Source organism: Columba livia, chromosome 8, assembly GCF_036013475.1.
Source record: "Columba livia isolate bColLiv1 breed racing homer chromosome 8, bColLiv1.pat.W.v2, whole genome shotgun sequence".
Taxonomy (NCBI): Eukaryota; Metazoa; Chordata; class Aves; order Columbiformes; family Columbidae; genus Columba; species Columba livia.
Genome location: NC_088609.1, coordinates 12,587,565 through 12,602,886, shown reverse-complemented (window position 1 = coordinate 12,602,886; position 15,322 = coordinate 12,587,565). Strand labels below are relative to the sequence as shown.

The 15,322-nt window shown below is 38.5% G+C and overlaps 1 protein-coding gene across 41 annotated transcripts in view; it reads left to right on the top strand.

The window, feature by feature from the left end:
* FGGY (FGGY carbohydrate kinase domain containing) overlaps positions 1 to 15,322 on the top strand; it is a 309,627-nt gene that overhangs the window by 190,065 nt on the left and 104,240 nt on the right. For 37 of the 41 annotated variants that reach the window (XR_010474282.1, XM_065072026.1, XM_065072061.1 and 34 more), the window contains 2 exons: positions 155 to 306; positions 7,343 to 7,431. Coding sequence is in view for 40 of the 41 variants with exons in the window: in XM_065072026.1 (XP_064928098.1) it covers positions 155 to 306; positions 7,343 to 7,431 (241 nt within the window). In the remaining variant the exon portion in view is untranslated. The remainder of the gene's footprint in view (positions 1 to 154; positions 307 to 7,342; positions 7,432 to 15,322) is intronic. The other 4 variants (XM_065072063.1, XM_065072064.1, XM_065072065.1 and 1 more) reach the window with 1 other exon arrangement.

Sequence of the window (15,322 nt, the reverse complement as noted above, 5' to 3'; positions counted from 1 at the left end):
CTCAGAGGACTAGAAATTTATCTTTAGATATGCACTGCGGATTATTAAAGCAAATAGAACTTGAGTTTCCTATGTAGTCGTGTGAAGCAGGTTAAAGTCTAGTAACTTACAGTATTGAGGTGGGGTTAAGCCAGACTTTTTTTTTTTCCCCAAGGACAAAACTACAGGAATGTTATTATGTGGATGGACCATCGTGCAGTCAGTCAAGTTGACCGCATCAATGCAACGCAACACAGGGTCTTGAGCTATGTAGGGGGAGTGATGTCTGTGGAAATGCAGCCACCTAAATTGCTGTGGATAAAGGAAGTAAGTACATTGTTGTGGTCTGACCCCAACTGGCAACCAAGAACCTCACAGCTGCTTGCTCACTGCCGTCCTCAGTGGGATGGGGGAGAGAATAGAAAAATTCATGGGTTGAGATAAAGACAGTTTAATAGGATAGCAAAGGAAGAGAGAATAATAATAATAATAATAGAATATACAAAACAGGTGATGCACACTGCAATTGCTCACTGCTCATTGACTGATTCCCAAGCCCATTCCTGAGCAGTGGTCACCCCTGGCCAGCTTCCCTCTGGTTTATATACTGACCATGATGTCATATGCTATGGAATATCTCTTTGGGCAGTTGGGGTCAGCTGTCCTAGCTGTCCTGTCTGGGTCCCCTCCCAGGTTCTTGTGCACTCCCTGCCTTCTCATTGGCAGGGCAGGATGAGAAGCTGAAAAGTGCTTGACTGCTCAGCACCAACTTAAACATCAATGTGTTTCAACATTATTTTTATTCTAAATCCAAAACACAGCACTATACCAGCTACTAGGAAGAAAATTAACTCTAGGACATACATCTAGGACCATTGTGTATTTTTGGTAATGATTAAAGCCCTTTGTTAATTTCTGAGAATGAAATTTCTTAAACAAGTCTTCAGCCTTAGTGTTGAAAGGTGTGTAAAGTAAGGCTAGCCTAAAGTTGTGATTAACATGTTTTGAGGTTCTTTTTTTTTTTTTTTTCATCTCAATTATTTAGTAGTATCTTTGATTATATTGCGATTTAGTGTTTCTTAATTGAAACATTTCATATACATTTTTTATCTAATTCTAAGCTTAGGTAGTTGCAGGTAATGAATGAGTCCTCAAAGTATCCAAGGATTTAGATACTGAGATGTATTTCCTGCTCTAAATAGGGGTGTAGGTGCTATTTCTGGGATGGATTGATAGCAATTTGAAAATAACACCTTCTCAGCATTGGGTGTCCTGGCCAGAGGTACTGACTTTGGGACATTGCATCTGACAGTGAGAGGATGTGTGATGTCTTTGGCTGCTGGTAGAGAAACTGTTCGGTGAGAGCTTGAATTTAGTTCTGTCCATCTGTAGAAAGTAAACCATCTGTAGAGGAAAGGTGCTCTGTTCATGATGTGGAACTCTACCTGTCTCTTGTGTTTAAATTTTGTGTCTTACAGAGTGACATATGGCCTTATAATAATAATAACTGTCAGATAGAAAGGGAAATGCCTGCCACTTGAATTTTTTATAACCTCCTCCAACCTGGCTTTTACATTTGGTCTTAATGATGATTGCTGTCATTTTAGCAAAGCCCAAATGTAAATGACTTGCTGCCAGTTCCAAACAGCCAGCGTCTCCTGTCCTTAAAAACATGAAACATGATCTAGTAACAAGGTGCAGACAGAGGAAAGTCAAAGGAATTAACTGGCAGAAGTAGGTACTGACAGATTAATTATAATAGACAATAATTAATGTAGTCTTTAGATGCTATACTGAAGTATGAATATCCACCTACTAGTTTTTTCCTTCTTGACCTATAACTATCATCTGTCAGTCATTTTAGAAATAATAAAAAGTAAGCCTTAAAAATCTTAAGTGAATCCACTGTGTTTAAAACATTGCAAGGTCTGGAATATGAGTACCTGAGTGATCAGCAAAGGCTAGATTATGGGATCTCGAAATGTGGTCACCCAGAGATGTAAGTCTATGCTATGACCTCAAAGCATTCTGACATAATTGCTGTAGGATAAAGGGGAAGGCAAGTATTGCAAGGCTTGTTCCCTCCATGAGCAAACGGGTAGGAAATAGAACTCAACTTACCCTACATGCCAGCCAGCAGCAGAGATTACCTGGCAGAAGGGCATTACAGAACAGGGCTTGTTCATACGTCTCATTTCAGCTCCTGACGTACCAGCTAAAGAGATTATTGTCCTTAAGAGACGTTTTTTTTTAACCTCAGTATCTGCTTGCTGAGCTGCTCACGTGACAGTTCTGCATCCTAAGTGCACTAGAAAAGACATCATGTTAAACTGCTTAAGCTCACCCTACTTAACTCAGGCACCTTAGCAACATCCACAGAAACACCTCAGCTAACTCATGAGAAGGAAAATAACATATATTATGGAGTCGGTTGTAATCAGTTGAGATGTGAGTATGTAGTGTTAAACTTTTTAGCTTTGGAGAGATATGTGATTGAGTCTTTGCTCACTGCTTCTGTACTTGTTGCAAAGTAGGAGGATGAAAGGAATCGTATGAAGAATGACTGTTTATTTTCAGTGTCATTAACAGTGATGCACCTACATATTACATGCCTTTTAGGGCTAGCAGCAAAGGTTGATGTTAGCCTCTGACAGCTGAAATTCAGCCTCATGTAATGCAAATGTTCTCTTTGCCAGGGAAGGCAAATTTTACAGTAACTTGGAATGTCAGGTTCTCCAAATGAGAGCTGAAAATCCAGTTTGCACATACAGTGTTGTTTAGTGGAGTATCTTCAAGTGGTCTGCAAATAATAAATTACTTAAGTCTCTTTAGATTCTTTGTTATTGGTATTTTATAGAAGAATAAACTACAACACAGGTATTAAAGGGACAGGTCTATTTGACAGTATTGCTAAGTGTCGAGTGATTAGGCTGTCCCTTGAAGAAAGGAACTGAATTTCTGTTACTTGAAGAATTTCCATTTAAGGAATCGAAAGAGTTACTAAAGAATATGACTTTTCAAATTTACTCTGAATTGTTTGGAATTGATGAAGAGGGAGGAGAATGGGGGGAGAGCTAAGGTGACCTAACTCTGCTTTTTCATTCCCATCATCATTTTTTTTATTAGGATTGAAGTCGAAAATGACCTCACTGACTGTGAGGAATGAGCTGACGTCATTATACAAGAAGTAGATGCTGGCCCTTATCTCTTGTGGCTTTCCTGTTACACTTGACTTGTATTTATTTGCAGAGGGATGTTGCAGTTTTTCTTCCAAGTCACAGGTTACTCTTATCCACTTATTTTTTACTTTCTTTTCCATATAATGTTTTCACTTGAGGTATTCTCTTGATCTCCCTCTGTATATAGAATAGAGATTTAACCAGAGACGAGGCTTCAGGGCATAATCTGTTCTTCTGTCGCTTCATCTCTATCCCATTTTGATTTTGAATTAAGAAACTAATGTATGAAGGTCATAGAAACTTATCTATGAAGGTCTTTTGAGATCTTTTGTTTGAATTGTATTGCCTTATATTCAGTTTAATTTGATTAGTGCCAAATCATTTTACCCTCTAGCGCCTTGTGGTTAGTCTACATGAAATTCATTGGGTGATCTTGATGTTTGTGATTACAGGTAGGTGTTCAGATGACAAAGCCATCACTGCAAGTGGATTTTGCATGTCAGGGACAGTTGTTTACAGTAAATGATCAGCTGAATGCAACTACTGTATAGCCTGTGGGGCACTCTTGTTAAACTGCGCATCTGTGGTCCACTGAGGAGGAACATTGTATTTCTCTGCCTGTGAGGACCATGTGGTGATAGAGAGAGTCTAGTGTTAGGTCTGTAATGTAAAACGAAATTTGTATATTATTTAAAAAAAAATGCAACTTATTTCTTGTGGTGCTATAGCTCCATGTGCCTCAGGGGTTTGAAAATACATGCACGTGTCCTAAGACAGTGTCTGGGTGGTACAGAGAGTGTGTTGCAGCAAAGAGTTTTCTCCACCTGCAGCTGTAGACTTACCCTAAGAGGTTACTTCCAAGCCTCTTGACCCACCCCAATTCCAGCCGGAAGATGAATCTGATAATTCAGTTAATGTTTTACTGATTGATTTGAGTGCAACTGGTAGTTGCAGAATTTATCAGTTTGCAGCCTTGGCTCTGGCAGAAACAGAATTTCTGCTCAGAGCATGTCTTGGGTACCTCAGAACAGCTCTATCACATGGCTTGGCAGATGATCAAAAGTGTGGGAGATCCAAGTTCTAAGTCCTTGCTTTGTCTGAATTGAAATTATGCATGGGACATAAGTTTTTACATCCCTATGAGTGTGTGCATTAGGTCTTCAGTTGTCATCTTTCTTCCTTTCACATGATGTATATTTGTTTTCTGTAATTTAGGAGAGGAGAGATTGATATGCTACATAGACTACTATTACATATTGCCTGGGTGACTGAGATTAATATTTGGGATTGAACTGGGAAAAGCAGACAGTTCTTCAGTGGATGAGTCTCTTTTTGGATTTTCAGATGACTTAGATTACGTCTTGATGCGGAACTTGAATGCTCACACCAGCTTTGTTTTTTACTCTAAATGGTAAAACTTTTTTTTTTTTTGCTTCCATCTGTCCCTCCTGGTTTTAATCTAGGTTTCTAACACACCAGTTTGGGATGATTTTTACATTTGTGGGTTTTGGCTGATAAGCAGCCATGAAATTCAGACTGATACCCTGTGCTAAGTCAGACGTCTTGCTTCTAGTCTGTCTTTAGTTAACCCTGTGGCCAACAGGGATCTGATACAAAGGCTGTATATAATGGCATTTAAGATAATTTTATTAATATTTAGTCTGTATTAGCAATAACGAAAGACAGAACCTCTTCAATGTTTATATACACATTTTACTTCTGGTGGAAAAATATGTTTTCACAAACATTAGATGTCTGAAGATCACTTCATCTTACAAGAAAATTATATACTCAGTAAGACTAGAAATCAAAGGTTTCCTGTACAGAAACAGCCTTCCTCAGCAAACCAGTAAAATATGGATGTGAAAGCTCTTGCAGCTTTGCTAAGGAGAACAGGTCTGTAGGTGTATCAAAAAAATCACATGGGATGCTGGAGCTCATGTGAAATTCTGCCTGTGTGTGTATTTTCAGTCCAATTAAGAAGTGACCAAATACACGTGACACAATACAAAATTGTGCAGTGTGGCTTCGTGATAATCTTCTGAGTTGTCAAGGAATAAATGGGCAATGGAGGCCTTTCATGTGCTCTGTGTCAGTTCTCCCATCCCTCACACTCCTAAACCTTCTTGTCTAGGAAGACATTCTGCTTCATAATTCATAAACTCTTTGCCCCTGGGTATTTGGGGTTATCTGTAAGGATCTTACAAAATTTTGTTTTTTGAGGTATAGCTGTTAAAAAATAAACAAGCAACAACAAACCAAACACAAACAAACAAAAAACAAACCAAAAAATTGAAAACCAAAACCAACAAAAAAACCACAATCAGAGAAAGAGATGAAGAAAGGGGTCTCCATAAGTATCCCTGGAAAATAGAAAGATTGAATTAGTTTCTTTACAAGTGAATTTGGAGAGTGAGTTGCAGGATGTGAATACAGCATTGGGAACGTTCCCAGATCTTTTCCACAATCCTTTTAATGTGGTCACAGATTCCTGACTGTGACTGAAAATAAATTAGAATTAACTTCAGTGAGTGTCGAAAACATGGAGACTTTTAAATTTGCTTGGAAAAAGCATCAGGGCATGCTATGATTTTTTTTTTTTCTCTGTACTAATTAGTGATGACAAAGCAACAAGATGGCAAAGAATGAATCATTTGGATGTTCATGAAACAACATTTTAGTGTCACTAACATGTGGCTTTTGGGAATTCTTGAAGTAATAGAATAAGGATCCAAGAAGTACCTTTGAAACAGATTTGTTTGAAGAGGACAGTTAATGCAATTTGTTTTCTGATTAACAGCCAAACTACTGTTGCTTTTTGCAGACTGTCAGGTATGTTAACATACAAAGTGGCTTATATTATCAAAATAGTCAGGCTGAATGACCTTTGTGTTAACTATGTAACACCTTTGCATTCACATATAAAGTTAAATTTGATGTTAATAGCAGACACATACGTCTAGGAGGTAAGCTAAACCCAAGTGATTAGGAACAGACACCCAAAGGTTTTTCTCTTTAAGTTAAAAAGTTTTAATTGAAGCATTTCTTTTTTGAACTCAGTAGAAACCCAGTGAATTTTAGAAGCTTTTGAAGAACTAAATGAAGACATTTTTTACATGGTACAAAACTAACAAATTTGTGCTTTTTTTGTACTTAGCCAGTTGAACCTTAGTTTCTGGAATTCATAATGTTCCGTTTTGGAGATAGGAACAAAGAACAGAGCCTGGCCCAGGTGATATGACCCACCTCTTGCTTTCTGAACCACTAACTCTCTGCAGAGTATAGTGTTAGAAACTCTCTGTAAATGATCTCTCTTGGTAGAAGAGTTTTTTTTTTTTAGGATTTTGGAAATGTCACATGGCTATCTGGATCTTACAGGTATCACTGGAGGGTTATCCAATTCTTCAGTTATTTCCTCAGCTGAAGAAATAAGGTAGAATTTATTTTCAGATAGAAACTTGGGCATTCGTACTGCTTTTTGTATTGTTATGCATTTCAAGGAAATTTTGCAGAGGAGCAGAGTTTGAAAAGATAAACTTCTGTTAATTGTTCATGTGATTTCTTGTGTGTGCTGTGATGGCGACTGTAGGGATGTCGTGTGGATTTAAAGCTGATGGTTACTGTTTAATCCAGGCTGTTGAGAGCCCCCGAATGTCCCAACTGTGAAAAAAAGCTTCAGTGAAATCTTACAGGTCAGGCTTAAAGCATGTGTCATATTTCAGTCATTTGGAAATAGATTTGAAAGCTTTGTTCTTGTGCTAACAGAGCTGTTTGTTTTTTTTCCTGTACTTATAATTCAAAAATGTTAAATTTAAAATGGTTTATATTAGAAAGCAGGGCATTCTTCAAGCAAATACTATTTTGAGAAAGTTGTCTATTGACTTTGAGACTTCCCTGATACTGATGGGGAACTGAGGGAGCCCATGTTAGTCCACTGAAACATGTGCCTCCATGAACTCTTTATGGGAAACTCTTTTCTTGTGATCGGTCTGTGGTGGTGGAAAGGCTCAGTTCTTCAGGCTGTAAATCACTGGGAAGTGAGGAGAGCAGTCTGGATGATCAGAGTATTTGGTCTGGAAAAAATGCCATTTTTACATATGTGGCACGTTTCTTAATTTCATTAAAATAAGGACATGATCATGCCCGGCCTCTAATATCTGCATTTCTAAATTTTTTTTTGTTAGAACTTGCAGGAATCATGCTGGGACAAAGCAGGCTACTTCTTTGATCTTCCGGATTTCTTATCTTGGAAAGCCACAGGTGTCACTGCAAGGTATGTTAATTATAATGGCATGATTTTGTCATCTTCATCTATTTTCTTATGTGTGCTTCCACTTTAATTCATTTTGACTGGGCATACTGTTATATACGTCCGTCTGTAATTCAGCCTGCTCCAAAACATCTTGAACCTATCTCCTGCTTCCATTGTGCATTCCTGAACACAAGTTATTCGTGTGAGCACAGTAATTCACAGATTCAGTATTTTGGTACAACTGTCAGTTAATTGGTCTTGTACTCCATTTTGAAACATAAATATGATTGTTTTAGTTACCATGAAATATGCTTCTAACAATTCTTTAAAATCTGTTTTTGTTGATAAATGTTTTGACTTTTTTGAGAATTGGAAGAAAAGACTTCTTTGCCATGTGGGAGGCATCTGGTGAAATCTTGTTTAAAATGGTAACTTCGCTGTAAAATACAGCAGCTGTGTTGCTTCCTAAGCGTCCTAGAATACTTGCTGAGCAGTTTTAACAAAACTCCTTTAAAATCTTCATTTAGAACTAGCACCCTTTGATCAGGAGACCAGAGGAAGGAAGGTGACTGCTCTGGTCCCATGAACTGTATAAGGTTGCAACGGATCAAGCGCTCCTCAAATTTAGGCACAGTCATGTGTGAGAAAATTATCAACCTGTCCTGAAGACAACATTTTTCAGGTGGTCAGGGGACATGATGACCCAGAAAAATAGTTACTTTATTGGGTTACAGATTCTTGCAATTTGTCTACTCACAATTCTGTTTAATAGGATGGGGGAACATTTTTATCTGCTCTTACATATGGTAGGAGTGTCTTTGTTCTACCCTTCTTGCTTGGCTAGGGGCCCTGGTCAGATCTCAGTTCCAAACACGGTTTTAATTTGGCTTTTTGGCTAGATGATGATTAATAGATGGGATAAAATGTGTGAGCAAATAATGAAATGTTCACGTGTACTAATGGTCACCTTTTGCTAATGGCTGAAGAAGCTAAAATAGAATATGGTCCAGGTGAGCCTGGAGTCAAATATTATTTTGAATTTGTTTTTAAAGGAAGGGAAGCAATTTCGGAGAGAATGGTGATATATTTGAAAGAGAATTCTTATCTTGCTTGAGCAGAGGGATCTCCAGCATTGATGAAGAGAGTTCCTACTTTTCCCAGATCTTCCCAGATCCGTATCATGTTCTGCTTGTCTTATTTTTAATAATGACAGCTGTACCATATAAAAGAAATCCCTCTCTCCGCCTCTCTTAACCTCCAACCTAGTGTAGCTGGTGAGAGCAGATGTAAAAGAACAACAATGCTTTCCTGCAGACTTAAAAATGTAACTGCCATTATGACTTACTCTTTAGCTGTTGGGATATGAATGATTGTATTGTAGTATAGGAATTACACTAGCTATGCAGCTATACAAGTTGCAGAATTAATGGATCGCTGCTAACAACTGGTGCTGCAATAGTGGGGAAACTGGATGGAAATGGAGATAAGTGTGCTTAGTACAGTACAGCTTTTTGTCATCTTCTCTTTACTTGTTCCTGAAAATTCCCATCTGCTGAGACATTCACGAAACTCTTGCATGTACCTGTCCGTGGTTATAGTTTTTGTAGAGGTGTTTGGGAAGGGCAGGTATTTTCTTGGGTGTGTTGTTAGTGCCCAGCACTGTAGGACCCCAGTTCTTCCTGGGAAATTTTGTTGCAATAAATATTACTAATAACACTGAAAGACCAAATAGATATTACAAACTAATACTTATATTCTCTAATGCTCATCTAACCTGTACAGAAGTACAGTCTGAATTCCTGAGATTAAACTTTTCAGCCTCTTCTACAACCTTTTTGTGCAGCCCAAATGTATGGCAGGAGGTTTAAAAGGAAGTCGGGGCGGGGGGGGGGGGTATAGATGAGCTTGGAGTATCTTAATAGAGCTCCTGTCTACTGTCCCTCATGGATGTCTAATTTAGGGGGCAGTGTTACTTGTAGGTGTGGGGATGGAAGAAAAGGATGGGGTAAGAGTAATGTCATGGACTTAGTGTAGGGGTGCCGTCAGCTGCTGTCAGGCTGTCCTGGCTTGCAGTGGGCTTCAGGACAGTCTAAACTCAGCAAAGCTCAGGTTTTGCTCTGGAAGTAGGTCTGAAAAGGAGGGTTCAGTGCTAATGATGGCTCCTTGGTCCTGCCTGGCTTTGGCTTATCTGTAACTTCCTGAAGGTGGGGCAGAGAATTAATCTTTCTCTCTCTCTCTTAAAAAAAAAGCTACAGGAGATAATATTCAGAAGTTGAGGTGCCTGAATTTTTACTGGCAAGTTTATTTTCTTAGGAATGACATTTTGATTTTTTTTAAAACCTTTTTGATTTTATTGATGAATATTCTAAGGGAGAAAGGAATGTTGGGAAAAGACTTTCTGGACAAAGTCTTCCCCCACCCTTTGGTTGAGAATCTTCTTTTTTGGATAAAGTCGTTCCTTGTACATATTCCTTTGCTGCTTTCATGTGCTCCCCAAAATCAAACCCGTTTTTTTGCTCTAGTGGAATGTCTTACTTGGTAACAAGGAGGAAGAAAGACAGGAAAATAAGGATGAGAAAGGTTTTTATTGGAATCAAACCTTTTCCCCCCCCCTTCCTGTACTCTCCCCTGTGCACACCTCTTTCTTGGTATTTTCCTTGTAGTTTGGTGAAGTAATTTGTCCTACATATGCTTATAATACCAGGGAAGTGTGAATTTATCAAGTATAAGATTCTTACCACCTTTTCTCCATTTGAGCACAAAGAAGCCTATTCACAGGGCAAGACAAGTCATTGTGAATCATACATAACTTGACTCTGATAAAAGAAAGATTTATTTTATTAAATTTGTTTTGGTGATGGGGATTTTTACTCATCAGTTGTAAAGGATAACTTCCAAATCACTGATTCCCATTGTCCTTGGAAGATTGTTGCCTGTAATATTCCATATTAAAACCAGATATTTTTTGTTATTTCACATTTGGGTTGATGAAAGACCATTGAATTATTCTCAGTGATCCAGATGGCTGAGTATTCTGCATTAAAAAAAGTTACTGACAGCTCTTTAGTTAAAAAATTTAAAACTTTGGAACCTCTCCTGCTCCCCAAGATTACAACAATAAACATTGGTTTTGCCACTTGAATACCCAGTTGTCTTACTTCAGAAATACTGTTGTGGAGAGGAAGAGAGAGCTGTATTTTTCACAGACACATTAGCAAGGCTTTTCAGAGGCTCAGCACTTCTACTTACGGTGAGTGTGACTCACTGCTGTCTTCCACCCACCATCTATAACCTCTGATAACTTTTCCTTTATATGATGTTTTGGGTAAAGCTGTCGTAACAAAATCTGAATACCTATCTGCTTTAGTTACAGATTACTTTATTATGGATGGAGAATTCTTCTCAGAGATGGACATCCGCAATTTTATTGTATTTCTGAAGTCTAGTGAAGAATTACATTGCAAATAATATGGTTCAGCCATTAAATTGGGTAGAATTCACACAAAAATTATTAAAGGTCGTGTGTATTTAGATTTAGCATTCTTCAGGGCCACTTCCCATCATAAGTAACTCACTGGAAAATTAGCTAGTCTCTATTGGATTTACATGGTTTAAGGTGAGCTGTAATGAAAGAGATATTAAACCTGTGGAGAAGGATTTGGAAACACAGGGAAGAATGTCAGCCTGACATTGAGACAGAGAGTGCCCAACATCACACTATAAGCTACCTCCCAAAAATTACCAAAAAAAGTTGGAACGAGATGAATATTTGTGCTAAGTAATTGTGTTGTGGGGTTTTGTTTGTTTGTTTGTTTGTTTTCTTTCCCTTACACTCTATATATGTTAATAGTTGGGGGAAGGTAATGTGTTATTTAGTAGAGACTTCCTGTGGAAATACTTTTCCCGTCGGTCTTCAGCTGCTAGCCATCGTGACAGGGAAAATGGTGTAACAGAGATGTTTCATATACTCCTGGGGGATCTTTTGTAAATGATCTCCTCCCAACAGATCTCAGGATGATGCGTTTCTCCAGAGAAAATCAGTTTCATAGGACTGAAATTCACATTGTTACGATAAGAACAGGCTGCAAAGTGAAAGACAAATGCTTGCAGTCATCAAATGCATTTCTGTGAACCACATAACTAATATCAGGCTATATCTGCATGAGAATGTGATATCCTTTTAATATAGTGTATTTTCAACAGGAAAATACCTTGACTTTTTTTTTCTATCATTTATGAGAAAGGGGCTAGTTTCTTGGCTTGTCCACATTTAAATAGCTGACCCTTTATGGTAAGCAGTGATTAAGTCCTTAAAGTTTATTTGTGAGCTGTTCCAGATTCTTATCATTAGGGCTAGAGGTGGCTGTTGCACTGATTTAAGTCCAGAGAACTCCTCTGATGTTAGCGGGGTTGATGCAGAGTACGCTGATGTAATAGTCTGGTACATTGCTGAATTTCAGTAATGGAAGTTTGTACTAAAACATTAAAGCTAAGAAGGTGCTTTTGAATCTGAGAATCTGGATTCAGGTCTCTGCTCTGTTATGCCCCTTGTGTCATTTGGAGAAGTGAATTCAATGTACATCTTCAGAGGTGTTTGGGCAGCTGAATTCCTTTGAGGATTTGATTATAGTTCTTTGTCTGTTAAACTGGTACATACATACATGATCATGAGGTTGCTTGCTTTTACCACTGTGAGGTATTTCATCACTGTGGTTAGTAGTGTTCTCACTGAATAATTTATCCAGATAGGCTGGAAACTTTGAAAATAAAGAGAGTTTGGAAGAGGAGCCTTTATTTAGAGGCACTGTTGAGAAAGCAAACTGGTGCGAGTTAAATGATTATCTGAAGGGTGCCTGTGTATTTTTAAAGGATTGGGCAATCCTGGTTAATGAGATGTTGTGACTGGAGCAGCACAGACACCAGTTTTTGGGGCCATCTGCCCTTCCCTTCTGTCCTAGCCCTGCCATGACTAATGTATATCCTTTGGCGGCAATTCTTGCATTTGGCTGCTTCTTGTTTATGTTTTGTGCCTACTTCAAAAGATGTCTGATCTAAAAATTAGACCTCTCTCTGTAAATAAAGGGGCTAGGAAATATTTCAGAAAGCTTTCCTGATTAGCACTGCAACCCGTGTGGCGGTGACAGTATCCTGAATTGCACTTGGGTTTTGTGTCCTGTTTATGAAGTGAAACCCAAGACTTCAGACTTGCAGACTTGATTGGAGAAGTCTCTGGAGAAGGGAGAATTATCTTGAAGGGCTGGTTGGGAGGGGAGGGATGGTGTTTTTGTGGATTGGACAACCAAAGTACCATGAATTTCTTATAATGGAGCCAAAAGCAAGTGTCCCTGTGATGATATCTTTGCCAAATGAGAGAATTCCACGTCGATCAGGCTTTCAGTGAATTCAAAACACGTTCTTTGGAGACTGGTGGTGACACACAGACTGACCCAATGTAGGAAAATATGAAATGTGTGGCTGTAAAAGTTATCAGGACTGTGAAGGGCAGGTGCAATGTGGGCTATTACTGTTAGGATTTTTTTTAAATGTAAAAACGACATGTCCTTGAGTCTACAGAGTAAACTGAAAGAGTTCTGTGTGCTAAATAAGAGAATGGTTCGCAGGTCTTGTTAATGTTAGCCAGGAAGCACACAGGCAAACAGGAAGCTTTAGCTATTGTTATTGTACAAATGCCCTTTACAAAATATTAGCAAAAGAAGCTTAATGTGTTTTCCACCAGAACAGGAGCCCTTCGTAGTGTCGAACTGTATCTGCACAGTGAAGAAAAACTGCATTGTCCCTTTTCAACAGCTTTGACATACGTTGAGAGATTGCATTTCGGAGACTTGCATTCAGATCTTCAAATATTTACTACTTTGGTTATTTCTTTTAAGATGTTAGGATTGTTAATTAGCTGTGACAGTATCTAGCCCTTAGTTTTCTATTGTGTTCATTTGCTGCTTAAAAAAAAAAAAAGTCAGCTAGGTCAGTATAGAAAAGGATTGGGGGCAGGCGCAGTAGTAGATGTATTACTGGCAACTTGCCACAGAGACAGTGAACTCTGAGCCAACCATGAAGTCATTTTGAACTCAGGGAGTCTCACTAATGCAAGGCGATGTGTCTTAATTTGACAAAGCAAAGGCTGCTTGATAAGCAACCCCTGCTAGAAATGCTGTTAAACGGGGGTGTTTGTAAGTTTAGATTGTGGACAAGAAATGTGGTGATATGAAAAGAATCATCTTGTTTTCAGGTTCTTAGTCCCCTAAGCCCAAAGGCGGGCTTGGCTCTGTTCTCCCCTGCAGTTCAGGCTGTGCAGTGGCTTGATGTGAAATTTGAGAAACATATGTAGTTTTCTATTTCAGGAAAATGATCTCAGGGATTGAATGTGTGTTTTGTTGGCTGTTAAGCTCTGATCTTGCCTAGTGTGGTAGTTTGAGAGTCTGTGTATATGTGAGAGTGTGTGTCTGTGTGATGGTTAAGACATTCTCTGGTGCTTAAAAAAAAGATAATAAAACAAAACAGGGTTCATATATTCATTGCTGTTAAAGGTCTTCAGTCTCAAAATGCCACATCCTACATCATAAGAAGCCTCTTAAATAAATATACGGTGTGTATCAGAAAATGTCCCTGTCTTTTATTTTTCCATAGTAGTCATTAACATTTAGTTGAGCTGATGAGTGGTACACACAGTTTTCTATCGAAGCAAAGGAGCTGTGTTTAAACAACCCTTTCATTGTTGATCCTGTGCAGAAGCAATATATATATATATATATATATATATGAACGCTGTAATAATCAGCTTCACTGAGGGTCAGATCATAATCTCCCCTTAATAAAGTTTGTAAAGAGGTGGGTTGGAGTCTTTGAGATCTGACTTGCTGACGAGTTAAATAAGGGTGGCACTGGATAACTGTGCTTCACTGAACTGGGGTGGGCGAGTATCGAAGGAGTTTGTGGAGTTATCACCCTAACTTCTGAGGAATGACAAGACAGAAACCACAGAGAAGCTTGTGGTCTTTCAGTTATCTTAATCTTGTTTTTTACAATGATTTCAGTTCTTTTCAGATGTAGGCTGGCTGTTCAAGGACTGCATGTTTCTTTTGCATTAACTTTTGTGAGTGCCCTCAGGGATCTGACCCTCTTGCTACAAGACATCGTATAAACAATCTTGTCATCTTCTTTGAACTCTTCCTTATGTGAAACACTGTGGAAAGCCCCATGCAAAGCCCTCGTCCCTTGTGAGATCAGGTCTGTGTTCAGCAAGAGCTGTGTAACAATTGCTTTCTTGCATAAATTTGAATGTGATGAGAAAATAGCCATGTTTATGAACTCCTGGGTCACTTACAGGCCCAGCAGTGCTTCAGTGTGCACATATAGAATGCATATATTCACAGTAAATTCTTAAAAACCACCCCCTGAAAACAATAACATTCCAGGAGTGTTCTTATCCAGTGAAGGAGAAGAAGGCTATGTAGCATGAAGTCCGTGCATTATATGTGTACGTATAGTGCTCAAAAGTATTTAAGTCAAATTTTTTTATTCCATAAGGGGCTCCTCTTTTTTGTTTTTTAAAAAACAACAACAACCACCTTTACTCTTCTGTAATATCTCGCATATGAAAGAGTCTTAAATTCAGCTTTAAAAATGCTGCTCTTAACTAAGAAAGTGGCATTATTATTTTATAGATGGGAAGAGAGCCATATAATTTGAAGGGTAATGTTCTTTTAAGTGTTTAGCTGGGCATCCAGCTTTCTGTCTAACATTCAGTTAGAATTAGGTGTCCTGTTCCATAGGCATTTTCACAGATCACACTAGAAATTATTTATTCTGGACCAATTCTTCCTCCAGACTTCCCAAACAAACGCTTTTCACCACCAGGGTGTTCCTCCTCTCCTTTTCACTGTAATACATGGCT